This window comes from Bombina bombina, chromosome 2, assembly GCF_027579735.1.
Source record: "Bombina bombina isolate aBomBom1 chromosome 2, aBomBom1.pri, whole genome shotgun sequence".
NCBI lineage: Eukaryota > Metazoa > Chordata > Amphibia > Anura > Bombinatoridae > Bombina > Bombina bombina.
Window position 1 is genome coordinate 288,830,112 of NC_069500.1, and position 23,232 is coordinate 288,853,343.

Below are 23,232 nucleotides of genomic sequence, written 5' to 3' on the forward strand. Positions count from 1 at the left end.
AAAAAGTATGAAGCGAAGACCAAGTTGCAGCCTTGCAAATCTGTTCAACAGAGGCCTCATTCTTAAAGGCCCAAGTGGAAGCCACAGCTCTAGTAGAATGAGCTGTAATTCTTTCAGGAGGCTGCTGTCCAGCAGTCTCATAGGCTAAACGAATTATGCTACGAAGCCAGAAGGAGAGAGAGGTAGCCGAAGCCTTATGACCTCTCCTCTGACCAGAGTACACGACAAACAGGGAAGACGTTTGTCGAAAATCCTTAGTTGCCTGCAAGTAGAACTTGAGGGCACGAACTACATCCAGATTGTGTAGAAGACGTTCCTTCTTTGAAGAAGGATTCGGGCACAGGGAAGGAACCACGATCTCTTGATTGATGTTCCTGTTAGTGACTACCTTAGGTAAGAACCCAGGTTTAGTACGCAGAACTACCTTATCTGAATGAAAAATCAAATAAGGAGAATCACAATGTAAAGCTGATAACTCAGAGACTCTCCGAGCCGAAGAAATAGCCATTAAAAATAACACTTTCCAAGATAACAACTTTATATCAATGGAATGAAGGGGTTCAAACGGAACTCCTTGTAGAACGTTAAGAACAAGGTTTAAACTCCATGGTGGAGCAACAGTTTTAAACACAGGCTTGATTCTAGCTAAAGCCTGACAAAAGGCCTGGACGTCTGGATTTTCTGACAGACGCCTGTGCAACAAGATGGACAGAGCTGAGATCTGTCCCTTTAATGAACTAGCCGATAAACCCTTTCCTAAACCTTCTTGTAGAAAGGACAATATCCTAGGAATCCTAACCTTACTCCAGGAGTAACCTTTGGATTCGCACCAGTATAGGTATTTACGCCATATCTTATGGTAAATCCTTCTGGTAACAGGCTTCCTAGCCTGTATCAGGGTATCAATAACCGACTCAGAAAAACCACGTTTTGATAAAATCAAGCGTTCAATTTCCAAGCAGTCAGCTTCAGAGAAGTTAGATTTTGATGTTTGAATGGACCCTGTATCAGAAGGTCCTGTCTTAGAGGTAGAGACCAAGGCGGACAGGATGACATGTCCACTAGATCTGCATACCAAGTCCTGCGTGGCCATGCAGGCGCTATTAGAATCACTGATGCTCTCTCCTGTTTGATTTTGGCAATCAATCGAGGAAGCAGCGGGAAGGGTGGAAACACATAAGCCATCCCGAAGTGCCAAGGTGCTGTCAAAGCATCTATCAGAACCGCTCTCGGATCCCTGGATCTGGACCCGTAGCGAGGAAGTTTGGCGTTCTGGCGAGACGCCATGAGATCTATCTCTGGTTTGCCCCAACGTCGAAGTATTTGGGCAAAGACCTCCGGATGAAGTTCCCACTCCCCCGGATGAAAAGTCTGGCGACTCAAGAAATCCGCCTCCCAGTTCTCCACTCCCGGGATGTGGATTGCTGACAGGTGGCAAGAGTGAGACTCTGCCCAGCGAATTATCTTTGATACTTCCATCATTGCTAGGGAGCTTCTTGTCCCTCCTTGATGGTTGATGTAAGCTACAGTCGTGATGTTGTCCGACTGAAACCTGATGAACCCCCGAGTTTTTAACTGGGGCCAAGCCAGAAGGGCATTGAGAACTGCTCTCAATTCCAGAATGTTTATTGGTAGGAGACTTTCCTCCTGATTCCATTGTCCCTGAGCCTTCAGAGAATTCCAGACAGCGCCCCAACCTAGTAGGCTGGCGTCTGTTGTTACAATTGTCCAGTCCGGCCTGCTGAATGGCATCCCCCTGGACAGATGTGGCCGAGAAAGCCACCATAGAAGAGAGTTTCTGGTCTCTTGATCCAGATTCAGAGTAGGGGACAAGTCTGAGTAATCCCCATTCCACTGACTCAGCATGCACAATTGCAGCGGTCTGAGATGTAGACGTGCAAAGGGTACTATGTCCATTGCAGCTACCATTAAGCCGATCACCTCCATGCATTGAGCTACTGACGGGAGTTGAATGGAATGAAGGACACGGCATGCATTTAGAAGCTTTGTTAATCTGTCTTCTGTCAGATAAATCTTCATTTCTACAGAATCTATAAGAGTCCCCAAGAATGGAACTCTTGTGAGAGGAAAGAGAGAACTCTTCTTTTCGTTCACTTTCCATCCATGCGACCTTAGAAATGCCAGAACTAACTCTGTATGAGACTTGGCAGTTTGAAAGCTTGAAGCTTGTATCAGAATGTCGTCTAGGTACGGAGCTACCGAAATTCCTCGCGGTCTTAGTACCGCCAGAAAGGGCACCCAGAACCTTTGTGAAGATTCTCGGAGCCGTAGCCAATCCGAATGGAAGAGCTACAAACTGGTAATGCCTGTCTAAGAAGGCAAATCTTAGATACCGGTAATGATCTTTGTGAATCGGTATGTGAAGGTAAGCATCCTTTAAATCCACTGTGGTCATGTACTGACCCTTTTGGATCATGGGTAAGATTGTCCGAATAGTTTCCATTTTGAACGATGGAACTCTTAGGAATTTGTTTAGGATCTTTAAATCCAAGATTGGCCTGAAAGTTCCCTCTTTTTTGGGAACCACAAACAGGTTTGAGTAAAACCCTTGTCCTTGTTCCGACCGCGGAACCGGATGGATCACTCCCATTAATAACAGATCTTGTACACAGCGTAGAAACGCTTCTTTCTTTATCTGGTTTGTTGACAACCTTGACAGATGAAATCTCCCTCTTGGGGGAGAGAATTTGAAGTCTAGAAGGTATCCCTGAGATATGATCTCTAGCGCCCAGGGATCCTGAACATCTCTTGCCCAAGCCCGGGCGAAGAGAGAGAGTCTGCCCCCCACTAGATCCGGTCCCGGATCGGGGGCCCTCGATTCATGCTGTCTTAGGGGCAGCAGCAGGTTTCCTGGCCTGCTTGCCCTTGTTCCAGGACTGGTTAGGTTTCCAGCCTTGTCTGTAACGAGCAACGGCTCCTTCCTGTTTTGGTGCAGTGGAAGTTGGTGCTGCTCCTGCTTTGAAATTCCGAAAGGGACGAAAATTAGACTGTCTAGCCTTAGCTTTGGCTTTGTCTTGAGGCAGGGCGTGGCCCTTACCTCCTGTAATGTCAGCGATAATTTCTTTCAAACCGGGCCCAAATAAAGTTTGCCCTTTGAAAGGTATATTAAGTAATTTGGACTTAGAAGTTACATCAGCTGACCAGGATTTTAGCCACAGCGCCCTGCGTGCCTGAATGGCGAATCCTGAGTTCTTAGCCGTAAGTTTGGTTAAATGTACTACGGCCTCCGAAATGAATGAATTAGCTAGTTTAAGGACTCTAAGCCTGTCCGTAATGTCGTCCAGCGTAGCTGAACTAAGGTTCTCTTCCAGAGACTCCATCCAAAATGCTGCCGCAGCCGTAATCGGCGCGATGCATGCAAGGGGTTGCAATATAAAACCTTGTTGAACAAACATTTTCTTAAGGTAACCCTCTAATTTTTTATCCATTGGATCTGAAAAAGCACAGCTATCCTCCACCGGGATAGTGGTACGCTTAGCTAAAGTAGAAACTGCTCCCTCCACCTTAGGGACCGTTTGCCATAAGTCCCGTGTGGTGGCGTCTATTGGAAACATCTTTCTAAATATTGGAGGGGGTGAGAACGGCACACCGGGTCTATCCCACTCCTTAGTAACAATTTCAGTTAGTCTCTTAGGTATAGGAAAAACGTCAGTACTCGCCGGTACCGCAAAGTATTTATCCAACCTACACAATTTCTCTGGTATTGCAACAGTGTTACAATCATTAAGAGCCGCTAAAACCTCCCCTAGTAATACACGGAGGTTCTCCAATTTAAATTTAAAATTTGAAATATCTGAATCCAATCTGTTTGGATCAGAACCGTCACCCACAGAATGAAGCTCTCCGTCCTCATGCTCTGCAAGTTGTGACGCAGTATCAGACATGGCTCTAGTATTATCAGCGCACTCTGTTCTCACCCCAGAATGATCACGCTTGCCCCTTAGTTCTGGTAATTTAGCCAAAACTTCAGTCATAACAGTAGCCATATCTTGTAATGTTATCTGTAATGGCCGCCCAGATGTACTAGGCGTCACAATATCACGCACCTCCCGGGCGGGAGATGCAGGTACTGACACGTGAGGCGAGTTAGTCGGCATAACTCTCCCCTCGCTGTTTGGTGAAATTTGTTCAATTTGTACAGATTGGCTTTTATTTAAAGTAGCATCAATACAGTTAGTACATAAATTTCTATTGGGCTCCACCTTGGCATTGGAACAAATGACACAGGTATCTTCCTCTGAATCAGACATGTTTAACACACTAGCAAATAAACTTGCAACTTGGTTACAATCTTATTTAACAAAAACGTACTGTGCCTCAAAGAAGCACTAAACGATTAAATGACAGTTGAAATAATGAACTGAAAAACTGTTATAGCATCAATCCTTGAAAACAACACAACTTTTAGCAAAGGATTGTTCCCATTAGTAAAGTAACAATAATTAAATTTGAAACGTAAAAATTACAGAGCAACGTTTTTAATCACAGTCAATATATAAGTCTCACAGCTCTGCTGAGAGAATCTACCTCCCTTCAAAGAAGTTTGAAGACCCCTGAGTTCTGTTAGAGATGAACCGGATCATGCAGGAAATACAAGAATAACTGACTGGAAATTTTTGATGCGTAGCAAAGAGCGCCAAAAACGGCCCCTCCCCCTCACACACAGCAGTGAGAGAGAAACGAAACTGTCACAATTAAAACAAGCAACTGCCAAGTGGAAAAATAATGCCCAAACATTTATTCACTCAGTACCTCAGAAAATGCAAACGATTCTACATTCCAGCAAAAACGTTTAACATAATAAATACCTATTAAAAGGTTTAATGTACTTTTTACAGAGTAATTCCAGTGAAGTACCATCCCCAGAATACTGAAGTGTAGAGTATACATACATGTCATTATAACGGTATGGCAGGATTTTCTCATCAATTCCATTCAGAAAAAATAAAAACTGCTACATACCTCAATGCAGATTCAACTGCCCGCTGTCCCCTGATCTGAAGCTTTTACCTCCCTCAGATGGCCGAGAAACAGCAATATGATCTTAACTACTCCGGTTAAAATCATAGTAAAAACTCTGGTAGATTCTTCTTCAAACTCTGCCAGAGAGGCAATAACACGCTCCGGTGCTATTGTAAAATAACAAACTTTTGATTGAAGTTATAAAAACTAAGTATAATCACCATAGTCCTCTCACACATCCTATCTAGTCGTTGGGTGCAAGAGAATGACTGGGAGTGACGTAGAGGGGAGGAGCTATATGCAGCTCTGCTGGGTGAATCCTCTTGCATTTCCTGTTGGGGAGGAGTTATATCCCAGAAGTAATGATGACCCGTGGACTGATCACACATAACAGAAGAAATATATATATATATACACACACACACACACAGTATATATATATATATATATATATATATATATACATATATATATACATATATATATATATATATATATATATATATACACACACACACAGTATATATATATATATACAGTATATATATATATATATATATATATATATATATATATATATATATCATGTATTAGGCTGCAATGTGTCATTTTGTAAAATTTTGGAATGGTGGTGTGCCGCAGGATTTTTTAATGTAAAAAAGTGTGCCACGGCAAAAAAAAGGTTGCAAATCACTGCTCTAGTGCATTTCCTGAAGTCTAGTCAGTACTATAGCCTCTCTTCTAAAACTTACTTGATCCTGACAATTGCTGACAGGAAAGGAAGGTATAAAAAAAAAATGCAATCAACGAATAAAAAAAGATTTCGTTCTATGCTTAGAATGAAGTTTCTTTATAGGTGTTATATATTTTAATATTTTTGTACTGGTTTTAAATGTCAGTGATTTAGCTGGAAACACACAAAAAAATAACAGATCCGAGGGGTTTTGAAACCCTAATCTATGGTAAACTGTTACATTTTATTAAATTTATTATTTATTAAAAAAAAAAGTAAAATAAAAAAAAAAGTGAAATGTGTCTTACACTGTGTTGTTGCCTGTATTTATTAAATCATGTTGTTCACTTCTAACTTAAAGGAATTTTGAACCCACATTTTTTTCTTTTGTAATTCAGATTGTGCATACACTTTTAAGAATTTTATGCAACTTTCTAATTTACTCCTATTATCAATTATTCTTTGTTCTCCTTGTATCTTTATTTGAAAAAGCAAGAATGTAATCTTATGAGCCGGCCCATCTTTGGTTCAGCACCTGGGTAGCGCTTGCCGATTGGTGGCTAAATGCAGCCACCAATAAGCAAGCGCTTATCAGGGTGCTGAGCCAAAAACAGGCTGGCTTGTAAGCTTACCTTCCTGCTTTTTCAAATAAAGATACGAAGAGAGTTGTTTAAAATTGCATGCTATATCTGAATCATGAAATTGGGTTCAGTATCCCTTTAACTCTCCTTTATAATTACCCAGCACTACATTCATCGTTATAATATATGATGAAGTAGGACAGAGCACTGTTAGAAGCTGCAGGAACCTGAAGTTGAAATGTGAGGAATGCTGTAATGCTTTCATCCTTTGTGACTCAATTAAATAGTTTTATTTCTCAGACAGGGGTCCTTCTCTGCACACTACACTCTTTCAGATTTTAATTGCTGTAATATTAGGCATCACCTAAAGGCTTAACTTCAGAAAAAAATGACCATACTGTGTCAAAACCTAACAGCTTAATAGTAAGAGACACACAGTTAAAAGTAACAGATACAAAGTTCATCATATTTTAAATGTGCATAAATATTTCAAAGGCATTAAGTTAAAAGGCTGAACCAATATATTAGCAAACTTTATAAGAGAGATTCATTTGCTGAAAAACAGTGGTTATGTTAAAGAAAGAGATTCCAATACTTTTTTTTAAAAAAATATTTCTTTTTATTGAGGATTTGCAGACATTACAACTTGTAATAACAGTCACATGAGTTACAAGTTAGATCCATAAAGCAATAAAACAGATGAACAAGTTAAACTGAAATAGTAATTGCTACAATAGGTGACCTGAGTTTATGTATCTTCCACTTTATAATAGTAATAGCTTGTTGAGGCGACTACTGAGCTGACCACCCGTTGGTCATATAGTTATGAAAATGAAACATAAATGGTAGTCTCTAGGAAGGCCACTCCTGGAACTTCTGAATATATATAAGGGGGGAAGGTAAAGTCAGCGGGCAAAAAGCCGCTCTAGATATAAGGGGGAAAGGGGGGCGGAGCCTATATAGTATGAATTAGGATTACTCAGAGTATATTTCTTGTTTTCTCCAATACTTTTTTACATCTCACTATTTCAAAATTAAAACAATTACATTGACTAGTTAGGTATTTCTTATTATTTTAGAATGAGTACATGCAATGTCTTAAAAGAAATTTGATTAAATCGGTTACTTCATATGTATTTTTTTTACAATTAAATATTAATTTAGATTATATTTACACTTAATATAGCAAAAACAATTATTAACTGGTGGATGAAAATTTAACACAATGGTTACTACGCAACATGCTATTGTTTTTGTATTCCTGTGTCTGCAGCCATGGCCGGTGTTACAATAGTGGCAGACTATGCAACCGCCTAAAGGCCTCCTTGCAGGGTGGGGGTTATTGACCTCCTCCTGGTGGTGAGAAATATATCCCACATGTTATGGACACCGATGGAATCTCATCTCCTAAACCAATTGCATAAGAGCAGGGCCTGTTAACTACACCAAATAAGCAAGTTTGAGATGGTTTATCTCTGCCACCTAGGGTAAGAAAGAGATGCTGCTTGCTAAATGTGTGGTTGCAAACTACCTCCTGCAAGGCTGGCCTGCAAGTTCTTAGAATGCAGCATAATAAATCTTGCCCAAAGTTTGACTAACTGGCACCTGTAAGGGGTTAATTTAAGAGAACAGCTCTAAAGTGAAAAGAGCTGTGCAGGAGGGAAAACAAGATCATTGTGAGTAGTAACCAAGCTATTGTAATTGTTTCCAGCAGTTTAACAATCATTTAAGATATCAACAGCACTGTTATATTATCTTTTAAAAAAATGAAATAAAAGAAGACATAGCAAGAAAATATTAATAACCTATAAATATTTTATGGTTTATAGGTTACTAAGATAACTTATGTCCCTGGGAGGTGCCACAGTACTGCATAGTGTGTTAGGAAGATTTAGTATAGATTATATTCTATTGCATTTTAAATGCTAGTTGGGCAGCAGAGGAAATGGCAGCTGGTAAATAGCTGCATAATTTGTCAGAGCTGTAAAAATAAACAAGTAAATAAATACATAAATAATAATTTTAAATGAGTATATCTATACAGCTGCTGTGCAAATGACAAATAGACATACAAGCATATGGTCCAACCACTGGCCACATCCTCATCTGGGACAGAACAGGTGTGGTCAAGCAGTGGGACTTTTACTATGTGTTTAAGACTTTTAAGCAAGGGATGTACATAATAGGGACATTTGTTAAAAAAATATCATTATCAAACAAAACATTTTATTTTGACACTAGAATATCCCTTAAAAGTTGTTTTTCATAGGTCCATTAAAGGGACACTGAACCCTTTTGTGATTCAGATAGAGCATGCAATTTTAAGCAACTTTATAATTTACTACTATTACCAATTTTTATTTGTTTTCTTGCCATCTTTATTTGAAAAAGAAGGCATCTAAGCTAAGGAGCTAGCCAATGTTTGGTTCTGCCCCTGGACAGCATGTATTTATTGGTGGGTGAATTTATCCACCAATCAGCAAGAACAACCCAGGTTGTTCACCAAAAATGGGCCGGCATCTAAACTTACATTCTTGCTTTTAAAATAAAGATATCAAGAGAATGAAGAAAATTTGATAATAGGAGGAAATTAGAAAGTTGCTTAAAATGTCACTCTCTATCTGAATCACGTAAGAAAACATTTGGGTTCAGTGTCCCTTTAACACACAGCCAGAACAAAGTAGATGGCTGAATTTAAACCTTCTCTATTGTCGTACTCACCTCTGCTGGATGCTGAACAATGTACAAGCAGGTGGAGATGTTGAGAGGTTGGGCCGGCAGAGAGGGACAGAGGCACACCTTCTGAGGTCGGCTAAACAAAAAAAAGCTTAATTAGACCAAATTATCAAATCCCCTTAAACTAATTAAAGGCAACAGATGGATTTACAGATACATTTTACATGCTAAACAAATTCATATTGTAGAAAATACTCATGTGTGCCATGTTAAATAAGTGCACACAATTGTATCTCAGCGCACAGAATCCTAGTTACATTTTAGTGAATAATTTATATGGCCACTTTCTGGGTTTTTATTTTTTATTTCATTTTTCTTCACTTTATCCTCTCTTCTACCCTTTCATGTGCTTTTTTCCTATGTGTCTACTTACTTCTATACGGTTACTGAAAAAGTTATACCAAAAATAAATAAATAATTTTTTTATTAATCGTGTCAAAACTTGTTAGCCTCATGAGTTTATAAATATTTTTTTAGTTGCTGTTTTTATATGATAAAAAAAAAACTTATCTAAAATTTCTTATACAGCAAGACCACACTTTACACGGGGTTCTGTTCCTGAATGAACAATTGTATATAAAAAATAAAAATAGGTGTAAAATGAACCGCTATATATTGTGAGTCAATGGAAGTAAATGAGTTAGGTTTCATGCCCCTCAAAATTGATATTAGTAATGTGATATTGTATTATAAGTTAATATATATTATATGTGTTAATATATAATATTATATCATATTAAAAGCCCTTAAATTAAAGCTGTAAAAGTAGCAATACAAAAAAAAATTTATGCTTGTCTTGTGAGGCATGTCACTATACCCATCAATAAGGCAGTGGGTGGTTCTATTTTTCAGCAAATGGGCAATCATTTTCTTTGCAGCATATAAAAAAGACATTTATTAACATGCACACAGACATACACTTCCTGTTAACCTCAATATCAATAAAGCCAGCATTATTTTTTATTTTTTTGTTACTGCACTTTTATATCCATGATAGCAATGAGTGGGGCAGTGAAGAAATAGAGTTGCAGAGTAACCGATGCAGAGGGTGTCCCTTTCTGAATCGGGTAGCGGTAGTGCCGATCATTGGTGGTGTGGGACGATTAGGCGGGAGGCGGGTGGGCAGCCCATTGCTGGAGGGGGGAGAGAGGGGTGGGAACAAAAAAAATAAATGCAGATAGCGGGAGAGGAGGAGAAAGGAGGGGGGATAGAGGGTAGGGGGTTCCTAGAGCAGAGATGGGGAATAGAGGGTATGTGAAAATATGGGATAAATAGGTGGGATAAATGAGGTACACTACAGAAAAAATGTTTTTTTTCTAATTATTCAATTAGAAAGAAAGATCATAGAAAACTGGGTACTGGCAAACAACTGCCAGTACCTAGGATGGTGGAAACTAGTTAGAGGGGGGAGGGTCAGAGAGCTTTTTGGCAGGGATCAGGGAGGTGGGAAGGTAAGGGGGTAATCATACACTGAAGAAAAACATAATTTATATAACTTACCTGATAAATTAATTTCTTTCATATTGGGAAGAGTCCATGAGCTAGTGACGTATGGGATATACAATCCTACCAGGAGGGGCAAAGATTCCCAAACCTCAAAATGCCTATAAATACACCCCTCACCACACCCACAATTCAGTTTAACGAATAGCCAAGTAGTGGGGTTATAAAGAAAGGGAGTAAAAAGCATAAAAAAAGGAACTTGGAAATATAATTGTGCTTTATACAAAAAACAATAACCACCATAAAAAGGGTGGGTCTCATGGTCTCTTGGCAATATGAAAGAAATGAATTTATCAGTTAAATTCTTACATAAATTATGTTTTCTTTCATGTAATTGGCAAGAGTCCATGAGCTAGTGACGTATGGGATAGTAATACCCAAGATGTGGAACTCCACAGAAGAGTCACTAGAGAGGGAGGGATAAAAATAATAACAGCCTTATTCCGCTGAAAAATTAATCCACAACCAAAAATAACATAATTTATGCTTACCTGATAAATTTATTTCTCTTGTAGTGTATTCAGTCCACGGGTCATCCATTACTTATGGGATTATATCTCCTTCCCAACAGGAAGTTGCAAGAGGATCACCCAAGCAGAGCTGCTATATAGCTCCTCCCCTCACACGTCATATCCAGTCATTCGACCGAAACAAGACAAGAAAGGAGAAACCATAGGGTGCAGTGGTGACAGTAGTTTAAATTAAAAATTTAGATATGCCTTAAAAGACAGGGCGGGCCGTGGACTGGATACACTACAAGAGAAATAAATTTATCAGGTAAGCATAAATTATGTTTTCTCTTGTTAAGTGTATTCAGTCCACGGGTCATCCATTACTTATGGGATACCAATACCAAAGCTAAAGTACACGGATGATGGGAGGGACAAGGCAGGAACTTTAAACGGAAGGAACCACTGCCTGTAGAACCTTTCTCCCAAAAACAGCCTCCGAAGAAGCAAAAGTGTCAAATTTGTAAAATTTTGAAAAAGTGTGAAGTGAAGACCAAGTTGCAGCCTTGCAAATCTGTTCAACAGAGGCCTCATTCTTAAAGGCCCAGGTGGAAGCCACAGCTCTAGTGGAATGAGCTGTAACTCTTCCAGGAGGCTGCTGTCCAGCAGTCTCATAGGCTAAGCGTATTATGCTACGAAGCCAAAAGGAGAGAGAGGTAGCCGAAGCTTTTTGACCTCTCCTCTGTCCAGAGTAAACGACAAACAGGGAAGAAGTTTGACGAAAATCTTTAGTTGCCTGCAAATAGAACTTCAGGGCACGGACTACGTCCAGATTATGTAAGAGTCGTTCCTTCTTTGAAGAAGGGTTAGGACACAGTGATGGAACAACAATCTCTTGATTGATATTCCTGTTAGAAACTACCTTAGGTAAGAACCCAGGTTTAGTACGCAGAACTACCTTGTCTGAATGGAAAATCAGATAAGGAGAATCACAATGTAAGGCAGATAACTCAGAGACTCTTCGAGCCGAGGAAATAGCCATCAAAAACAGAACTTTCCAAGATAACAGCTTAATATCAATGGAATGAAGGGGTTCAAACGGAACACCTTGAAGAACTTTAAGAACTAAGTTTAAACTCCACGGCGGAGCAACAGTCTTAAACACAGGCCTAATCCTAGCCAAAGCCTGACAAAAGGCCTGAACGTCTGGAACTTCTGCCAGACGTTTGTGTAGAAGAATAGACAGAGCAGAAATCTGTCCCTTTAACGAACTAGCAGATAAGCCCTTTTCTAAACCCTCTTGTAGAAAAGACAATATCCTAGGAATCCTAACCTTACTCCATGAGTAACTCTTGGATTCGCACCAGTATAAATATTTACGCCATATCTTATGGTAAATTTTTCTGGTAACAGGTTTCCGAGCCTGTATTAAGGTATCAATAACCGACTCCGAGAAGACACGCTTTGATAGAATCAAGCGTTCAATCTCCATGCAGTCAGTCTCATAGAAACTAGATTTGGATGATTGAAAGGACCCTGAATTAGAAGGTCCTGCCTCAGAGGCAGAGACCATGGTGGACAGGACGACATGTCCACTAGGTCTGCATACCAGGTCCTGCATGGCCACGCAGGCGCTATCAGAATCACAGATGCCCTTTCCTGTTTGATCCTGGCAATCAGTCGAGGAAGCATCGGGAATGGTGGAAACACATAAGCCATGTTGAAGACCCAAGGGGCTGTCAGAGCATCTATCAGCACCGCTCCCGGGTCCCTGGACCTGGATCCGTAACAAGGAAGCTTGGTGTTCTGGCGAGACGCCATGAGATCCAGTTCTGGTTTGCCCCAACGATGGACCAGTTGAGTAAACACCTCCGGATGGAGTTCCCACTCCCCCGGATGAAAAGTCTGACGACTTAGAAAATCCGCCTCCCAGTTCTCTACGCCTGGGATGTGGATCGCTGACAGGTGGCAAGAGTGAGACTCTGCCCAGCGAATTATCTTTGAGACTTCTAACATCGCTAGGGAACTCCTGGTTCCCCCTTGATGGTTGATGTAAGCCACAGTCGTGATGTTGTCCAACTGGAATCTGATGAACCTCAGTGTTGCTAACTGAGGCCAAGCTAGAAGAGCATTGAATATTGCTCTTTACTCCAGAAAATTTATTGGGAGGAGTTTCTCCTCCTGAGTCCACGATCCCTGAGCCTTCAGGGAGTTCCAGACTGCGCCCCAACCTAGAAGGCTGGCATCTGTTGTTACAATCGTCCAATCTGGCCTGCGAAAGGTCATACCCTTGGACAGATGGACACGAGAAAGCCACCAGAGAAGAGAAACTCTGGTCTCTTGATCCAGATTTAGTAGGGGGGACAAATCTGAGTAATCCCCATTCCACTGACTTAGCATGCATAATTGCAGCGGTCTGAGATGCAGGCGCGCAAATGGCACTATGTCCATTGCCGCTACCATTAAGCCGATTACTTCCATGCACTGAGCCACTGACGGGCGTGGAATGGAATGAAGGACACTGCAAGCATTTAGCAGTTTTGATAACCTGGACTCCATCAGGTAAATTTTCATCTCTACAGAATCTATAAGTCCCTAGGAAGGAGACTCTTGTGAGTGGTGATAGAGAACTCTTTTCCATGTTCACCTTCCACCCATGCGACCTCAGAAATGCCAGAACTATCTCTGTATGAGACTTGTCCCTTTGAAAGCTTGATGCCTGTATCAGGATGTAGTCTAGATACGGAGCCACCGCTATGCCTCGCGGTCTTAGAACCGCCAGAAGTGAGCCCAGAACCTTTGTAAAGATTCTCGGGGCCGTAGCCAACCCGAAGGGAAGAGCTACAAACTGGTAATGCCTGTCTAGAAAGGCAAATCTTAGGTACCGATAATGATCCTTGTGAATCGGTATATGAAGGTAGGCATCCTTTAAGTCTACCGTGGTCATGTATTGACCCTCTTGGATCATGGGTAGGATGGTTCGAATAGTTTCCATTTTGAATGATGGAACTCTTAGGAATTTGTTTAAGATTTTTAGGTCCAAGATTGGTCTGAAGGTTCCCTCTTTCTTGGGAACCACAAACAGATTCGAGTAAAACCCTTGTCCTTGTTCCGTCCGCGGAACTGGGTGGATCACTCCCAATACTAAGAGGTCTTGCACACAACGTAGAAATGCCTCTTTCTTTATTTGGTTTGCTGATAACCTTGAAAGATGAAATCTCCCTTGTGGAGGAGATGCTTTGAAGTCCAGAAGATATCCCTGAGATATGATCTCTAACGCCCAGGGATCCTGGACATCTCTTGCCCAAGCCTGGGCGAAGAGAGATAGTCTGCCCCCCACTAGATCCGTTTCCGGATAGGGGGCCCTCTCTTCATGCTGTCTTAGGGGCAGAAGAAGGCTTTCTGGCCTGCTTGTCCTTGTTCCAGGACTGGTTAGTTTTCCAGCCCTGTCTGTAACGAGCAACAGGTCCTTCCTGTTTTGGAGCGGAGGAAGTTGATGCTGCTCCTGCCTTGAAGTTACGAAAGGCACGAAAATTAGACTGTTTGGCCTTTGACTTGGCCCTGTCCTGAGGAAGAGTATGACCCTTACCCCCAGTAATGTCAGCAATAATTTCTTTCAAGCCGGGCCCGAATAAGGTCTGCCCTTTGAAAGGAATATTAAGCAATTTAGACTTAGAAGTCACGTCAGCTGACCAGGATTTAAGCCATAGCGCTCTGTGCTCCTGGATGGCGAATCTGGAGTTCTTAGCCGTTAGTTTGGTTAAATGTACAACGGCATCAGAAACAAATGCATTAGCAAGCTTAAGTGCTTTAAGCTTGGCCATAATCTCATCCAATGGAGCTGTGCGAATGGCCTCTTCCAGAGACTCAAACCAGAATGCCGCAGCCGCAGTGACAGGCGCAATGCATGCAAGGGGCTGTAAGATAAAACCTTGTTGAACAAACATTTTCTTAAGGTAACCTTCTAATTTTTTATCCATTGGATCCGAAAAAGCACAACTATCCTCCACCGGGATAGTGGTACGCTTAGCTAAAGTAGAAACTGCTCCCTCCACCTTAGGGACCGTCTGCCATAAGTCTCGTGTGGTGGCGTCTATCGGGAACATTTTTCTAAACATCGGAGGTGGGGAAAAAGGCACACCGGGTCTATCCCACTCCTTGCTAATAATTTCTGTAAGCCTTTTAGGTATAGGAAAAACGTCAGTACACACCGGTACCGCAAAGTATCTATCCAACCTACATACTTTCTCTGGAATTGCAACCGTGTTACAATCATTCAGAGCCGCTAATACCTCCCCTAGCAATACGCGGAGGTTCTCAAGCTTAAATTTAAAATTAGAAATCTCTGAATCCGGTCTCCCTGGATCAGATCCGTCACCCACAGAATGAAGCTCTCCGTCCTCATGTTCTGCAAATTGTGACGCAGTATCAGACATGGCTCTCACATCATCAGCGCGCTCTGTCCTTAACCTAGAGCTATCGCGCTTGCCTCTTAATTCAGGCAATTTAGATAATACCTCTGTCATAACAGCCGCCATGTCTTGCAAAGTGATTTGTATGGGCCTCTCTGATACACTTTGCGCCGCAATATCACGCGCCCCCTGAGCGGGAGGCGAAGGTACTGACACGTGAGGAGAGTTAGTCGGCATAACTTCCCCCTCGTTGTCTGGTGATAATTTCTTTACAGATATAGATTGACTTTTATGCAAAGTGACATCAATACAATTAGTACACATATTTCTGTGGGGCTCCACATTGGCCTTCAAACATAGTGAACAAGCAGATTCATCTGTGTCAGACATGTTTAAACAGACTCGCAATGAGACTAGCAAGCTGGAAAAACCTTTCAAGCAAATTTACAAGCAATATAAAAAACGCTACTGCGCCTTTAAGAAGCACAAAAAAAAGACGTCACAGTTGAAATAACAAACAACCAAATCAGTTATAGCAACCAAATCTTCACAGTAAATGTATTAAGTTAGAAGAGTATTGCACCCACTAGCAAATGGATGATTAACCCCTTAATACCCAAAAACGGATAATCAAATTAACAATTAACGTTTTTTATCACAGTCAAACACACTGTCACAGGTCTGCTGTGACTGATTACCTCCCTCAAAATGACTTTTGAAGACCCCTGAGCTCTCTAGAGACGTCCTGGATCAAGGAGGAAGAAGCAGGAAGACTGAAACTGAATTTTTACTGCGCAAAAAAGCACTAAAATAGGCTCCTCCCACTTACAACAGTGGGAAACCTCAGTTAAACGCTTCTATATAGAAATAAACAGCCATGTGGAAATTTTCATGCCCCAAAAGATTTATCACCAAAGTACCTCACAAAAAACAAATAACATGCCAGTAAACGTTTTAAACATACACTTTAAATGTTAGATAGTGTTATTAATAAGCCTGCTACTAGTCGCTTCTACTGCAGTTAAGGCTTATACAATACTTCGGTATTAATAGTATTTTCTTAGTCAAATTCCATTCCTTAGAAAATTACTTATTGTACATACATTCATCAGCCTGATACCAGTCGCCGCTGCATTTAAGGCTGTACTTACATTACATCGGTATCAGCAGTATTTTCTTAGTCAATTCCATTCCTCAGAAAAATAATTTACTGCACATACCTCGTTTGCGGGATTCCCCGCATGCTATTCCCTTTCTGAAAGTTACCCCACTCCTCAGAATGTGCGAGAACAGCCAGTGGATCTTAGTTACTTCCGCTAAGATCATAGAAAACTCAAGCAGATTCTTCTTCTAAATACTGCCTGAGAACAAACAGCACACTCCGGTGCCATTTAAAATAAACTTTTGATTGAAGAAATAAACTAAGTATAAAAACACCACAGACCTCTCACAACGACCTATCTAGTTGAGTTGCAAGAGAATGACTGGGTATGATGTGTGAGGGGAGGAGCTATATAGCAGCTCTGCTTGGGTGATCCTCTTGCAACTTCCTATTCGGAAGGAGATATAATCCCATAAGTAATGGATGACCTGTGGACTGAATACACTTAACAAGAGAAATAAGATTTTTCTCATAGTTGAAAAGAAAAAAAACTTAAACATAAGCAGAGGAATCAAACTGAAACAGAAGCCTGAAGAACTTTTCTACCAAAAACTGCTTCCGAAGAAGCAAATACATCAAAACGGTAGAATTTAGTAAGTGTATGCAAAGAAGACCAAGTTGCTGCTTTGCAAATCTGATCAACTTAAGCTTCATTCTTAAAAGCCCACAAAGTGGAGACTGATCTAGTAGAATGAGCTGTAATTCTCTGAGGCGGGGCCAGACCCGACTCCAAATAAGCCTAATGATTTAAAAGCTTGAACCAAGATGCCAAGGAAATTGCAGAAGCTTTCTGACCTTTCCTAGAACTTGAAAAGACAACAAAACTGAAATCTTTAGTAGCTTCAACATAATGTTTCAAAGCTCTTACAACATCCAAAGAATGTAAGGATCTCTCCAAAGAATTCTTAGGATTAGGACACAAAGAAGGGACAACAATTTCTCTATTAATGTTGTTAGAATTCACAACCTTAGGTAGAAATTTAAATGAAGTCTGCAGAACTGCCTTATCCTGATGGAAAATCAGAAAAGGAGATTCACAAGAAAGAGCAGATAATTCAGAAACTCTTCTAGCAGAAGAGATGGCCAAAAGGAACAACAATTTCCAAGAAAGTAGTTTAATGTCCAAAGAATGCATAGGCTCAAAAGGAGGAGTCTGTAAAGCCTTCAAAACCAAATTAAGACTCCAAGGAGGAGAGATTGATTTAATGACAGGCTTGATAGGGACTAAAGCCTATACAAAACAGTGATTATCAGGAAGTTTATCAATCTTTCTGTGAAATAAAATGGAAAGAGCAGAGATTTGTCCCTTCAAGGAACTTGCAGACAAACCTTTATCCAAACCATCCTGAAGGAACTGTAAAATTCTAGGAATTCTAAAAGAAAGGCAGGAGAATTTATGAGAAGAACACCATGAAATATAAATCTTCCAAACTCGATAATAAATCTTCCTAGAAACAGATTTACGAGCCTGTAACATAGTATTAATCACTGAGTCAGAGAAACCTCTATGACTAAGCACTAGGCGTTCAATTCCATACCTTCAAGCAGGTTGGTAACACCAAGGAACTGCTAACGCATCCACCGCCTCCGCCTGAGGATACCTGGACCTGGCCAGGTACCTAGGAAATTTCTTGTTTAGATGGGAAGCCATCAGATCTATTTCTGGAAGACCACACATCTGAACAATCTGAGAAAACACATCTGGACCACTCCCCCGGATATAAAGTCTGACGGCGGAGATAATACCTATGATTTCCACTACTAAAATAGAGGGACCGTTAGAGAATTAGCCTTCTATGTTTGATATGTATTGGGCTTATCTAATCAAATGACTATAAGCACTTACCCTCATGATCTCCACTAATAGAAAATAGGGGAACTGCTATAGAGAAACAACCTCTATAGTCATATCGATTCAGTGTCTCAACTAGAATCATCTGCCATTGAATTATTCGAATTATTTAGATTGCATCAGAAAGAAATATGCAGAAGGACTAATTAAGTCTAGTCCCATATCTACCCTTAGACACCCACCCAATTACAGAGAGAGAATGCACCCACACCCACGGTGTAGTCTAATAGTAAGACATCGCTATAGCGAGTAGACCCTCTAACTTAGAAAATTGAGCTCATCCTCTGTTAAATCCTGATATCTAAAGCGACACAACAATCTACCACTATTCTCTCTATATTTATATCATTTAGACTGAAAGGAAAAGTCTAAATCTTCTGTAGATTATCTTGTTTACAGTCTCACTCTTAGACGCCTATTATGACGTCACGACCAATCAGAAGGTCTAAAAAACGGACAAAAAAGTTTGTACCTTCAGATGCCTACCCAATCATAGAATAAGTATGTATCCACACCCACGGTTTCCTCCAATAGAAAGAGGCACCGCGACAGTAAACAGACCCTTGCACTTAGAAAATTGAGTTCATTCCCTGCTAAATCCTGAAATCCAAAGAGATATAATACTCTAACAATCCTCTCTATATTTATATCATACACACTGAAAGGAAAACTAAGTTCAAACCTTCAGTCTATTATCCTGCTTTCAGTTTTACCCTCAGAAGCCCATTGTGACGTCACGACCAATCAGAAGGTCTAAAAAACGGACAAAAAAAGTTTCGCCGATCTATCAAATTAACTCTAGAAACCGATGATTTAAGTTTTATATTTGAACTAGATATCATTTTCTCAAAACAATCCGATTTGGATGGTAGTGTAAACTATTAAAGTTTCAAAAGTACTGACCGGAAGTGACGTCACAATATAGACGGAGACATTATATAATGATCAAACGGTTATGATATCTTTGCCAATATCGCATTTGTTACATCTAACAGAAACTCAGAAACGAAACTGGGTCATTGTAATTCTTTGTCATGTTTAGTTTAATAACAACAAATCTCCAAACCGGAAGTGGACCGATGTGGACACTTCCGTTTTTTGGGCTACAAAAGGCTAACAATCACTAACCAAAATCAGTCTTGATAAAGGCCTATCACGGGCCGAAACGCGTTGACCGATTGGTAAGCCTAATTCCTTCATCAATTTTTCTTGAGACGTTATTGCGCTATGTTGATTTCTATTTTCTTCTAGGTTGATGTACATCGTTTCATCCCATTTTTCACTTGCAGCAAACAGGGACTCTGCATTTTAAAACTTCAGAGCTACAAGCACCCTATATACATCACAATAACTTTTCATCACTGTGTGAATTTTTACTTTTTGACTTTTTCATTTTTGAATACACACCTCACGTACTTCACTTCAATTTTGAGGATTTGATTTTTTGTGCTTTTTCATTTGGATTTTTTATTTGGATCTCACAAATTAACATCTTACATCTTTCATTCCACGATATCCACAATTTATGTACTGATCTGTTTAACTATCACTGAACAGTTTTTTACGCATTGGATTTAATTATCATAAGGATTTTTATTTTTTCACCTTTTCTTTGACCACCATTTTTGTTCCTTAATATACAGACACTCTGAGAATCCTTGTAAACACATTGTTCTACTGTTAAGATTGTTCATATTGAAGCGGTTCCATTATCAATGCAATTTTATCACTAGTGCATCTATACAGTGCAATTCAAGTGCATTGCCACCTATTCTGTATATATTTGTGTATATTTGTGCCTGTTTTTATTTTATATTTTCTTTTTCACATGGATCCATGAAGGTTTTTTAATGTGCACTTAGGAATTCACTACCAGATTGTACCACCTGATTTTATTGTATGCATACAAATTATATACATAGGATTATATAATTTGATTTTATTCATGATTTTAATGTTTATTAAAGTTGATTTTACTGTGTAAAGTAACATTTACCTCAGTGCCAAGTAATTTTGTCACTTGATCATTGTAATACCCTTAGCCTCCGTCCAGATGCGCCTGGGGGACTCCCCTTTAAATCATATTTGTCACCCCGGTGGCTACTAGGTGCCACCACCCTTAGGCATATAGGGGTTTAGTTGGCGCGGGTCCAATATCTCTTTCTCAGAACTTGCAGACAAACCTTTATCCAAACCATCCTGAAGGAACTGTAAAATTCTAGGAATTCTAAAAGAATGCCAGGAGAATTTATGAGAAGAACACCATGAAATATAAAATTTCCAAACTTGATAATAAATCTTCCTAGAAACAGATTTACGAGCCTGTAACATAGTATTAATCACTGAGTCAGAGAAACCTCTATGACTAAGCACTAGGCATTCAATTCCTTCTTTCAAATTTAATGATTTGAGATCCTGATGGAAAAACGGACCTTGAGACAGAAGGTCTGGTCTTAAAGGAAGTGGCCAAAGTTGGCAACTAGACATCCGGACAAGATCCGCATACCAAAACCTGTGAGGCAATGCTAGAGCAACCACAAACACAAACGATTGTTCCATGATGATCTTGGAGATCACTCTTAGACGAAGAACTAGAGGCGGGAAGATATAAGCAGGTTGGTAACACCAAGGAACTGCTAACGCATCCACCGCCTCCGCCTGAGGATACCTGGACTTGGCCAGGTACCTAGGCAGTTTCTTGTTTAGATGGGAAGCCATCAGATCTATTTCTGGAAGACCACACATCTGAACAATCTGAGAAAACACATCTGGATAGAGCAACCACTCCCCCGGATATAAAGTCTGACGGCGGAGATAATCCGCTTCCTAATTGCCTACACCTGGGATATGAACCGCAGAAATTAGACAAGAGCTGGATTCCGCCCAAGAAAGTATCCGAGATACTTCTTTCATAGCTTGGGGACTGTGAGCCCCACCCTGATGATTGACATATGCCACAGTTGTGATAATGTCTGTCTCAAAACAAATGAACGGTTCTCCCTTCAACAGAGGCCAAACCTGAAGAGCCCTAAAAATAGCACAGAGTTCTAAAATATTGATTGGTAACCTCACCTCTTGAGATTTCCAAACCCCTTGTGCTGTCAGAGATCCCCAGATAGCTCCCCAACCTAAAATACTTGCATCTGTTGTGATCGCAGTCCAGGTTGTCGAACAAAAGAAGCCATTTGAACTATACGATGGTGATCTAACCACCAAGTCAGAGAGAGTCAAACATTGGGATTTAAGGATATTAATTGTGATATCTTTGTATAATCCCTGCACCAATGATTCAACATACAAAGCTGTAGAGGTCTCATATGAAAATGAGCAAAGGGGATCGCGTCCGATGCTGCAGTCATGAGACCTAAAACTTCCATACACATAGCCACTGAAGGGAATGATTGAGACTGAAGGTTCCGACAAGCTGAAACCAATTTTAATTGTCTCTTGTCTGTTAGAGACAGATTCATGGACACTGAATCTATCTGGAAACCTAAAAAGGTGACCCTTGTCTGAGGAATCAAGAAACTTTTTGGTAAATTGATCCTCCAACCATGTTTTTGAAGAAACAACACTAGTTGATTTGTGTGAGATTCTGCAGAATGTAAAGACTGAGCTAGTACCAAGATATCGTCCAAATAAAGAAACACTGCAATACCCCGTTCTCTGATAACAGAGAATAGGGCACCAAGAACCTTTGAAAAGATTCTTGGAGCTGTCGCTAAGCCAAATGGAAGAGCTACAAATTTGTAATGCTTGTCTAGAAAAGAGAATCTCAGAAACCGATAGCGCAGAATAGTCCTTATAGTCACCATCTTGAATGTGGCACTCTTACAAAGCAATTCAAAATTTTCAGATCTAGAACTGGCCTGAATTAATATTCTTTCTTTGGGACAATGAAAAGATTTGAATAAATCCCCAGACCCTGTTCCTGAAACGGAACTAGTATGATTACCCCTGAAAGCTCCAGATCTGAAACACACTTCAGAAAAGCCTGAGCCTTTACTGGATTTGCTGGGATGCGTGAGAGAAAAAATCTTCTCACAAGAGGTCTTACTCTGAATCCTATTCAATACCCTTGAGAGACAATACTCTGAAACCATTTATTTTGGACAGAATCTGCCCAAATGCTTTGGAAAAATCTTAATCTGCCCCCCACCAGCTGAGCTGGAATGAGGGCCGCACCTTCATGCAGACTTGGGGGCTGGCTTTGGTTTCTTAAACGGCTTGGATTTATTCCAACTCGAAGAAGGTTTCCAATTGGAACCAGATTATTTGGGGGAAGGATTGGGTTTCTGTCCCTTATTTTGTTGAAAGGAACGAAAATGGTTAGTAGCTTTAGATTTACCCTTAGGTCTTTTATCCTTAGGTCTTTTAACCTCCCCCCCCCCCCCCCCCGTGACAGTTGAAATAATCGAATTCAACTGAGAACCAAATAAATTGTTACCTTGGAAAGAAAGATAGTTATCTAGACTTAGATACCATGTCAGCATTCCAATATTTGAGCCACAAAGCTCTTCTAGCTAAAATAGTTAAAGACATCGATCTAACATCAATTTTGATATCAAAAATGGCATCACAGATAAAATGATTAGCATGTTGAAGCAAGCGAACAATGCTAGACAAATCAGGATCCATTTCCCATTGCGCTAAACATTACAACCAAAAATTTGATGCAGCTGCAACATCAGTCATAGAAATGGCAGGCCTGAGAAGATAGCCAGAATATAAATAAGCTTTCCTTAGATAAGATTCAAGTTTCCTAGCTAAAGGGTCCATAAAGGAAGTACTATCTTTCATAGGAATAGTAGTACGTTTGGC

At 40.3% G+C, this 23,232-nt stretch overlaps 1 protein-coding gene across 3 annotated transcripts in view; it reads right to left on the bottom strand.

Annotated features, from left to right (window-relative positions):
- DTWD2 (DTW domain containing 2) overlaps positions 1-23,232 on the bottom strand; it is a 916,318-nt gene that overhangs the window by 633,630 nt on the left and 259,456 nt on the right. For all 3 annotated transcript variants that reach the window (XM_053701584.1, XM_053701582.1, XM_053701583.1), the window contains exon 3: positions 9,019-9,109. In XM_053701584.1, coding sequence (XP_053557559.1) covers positions 9,019-9,109 — 91 coding nt within the window. The remainder of the gene's footprint in view (positions 1-9,018; positions 9,110-23,232) is intronic.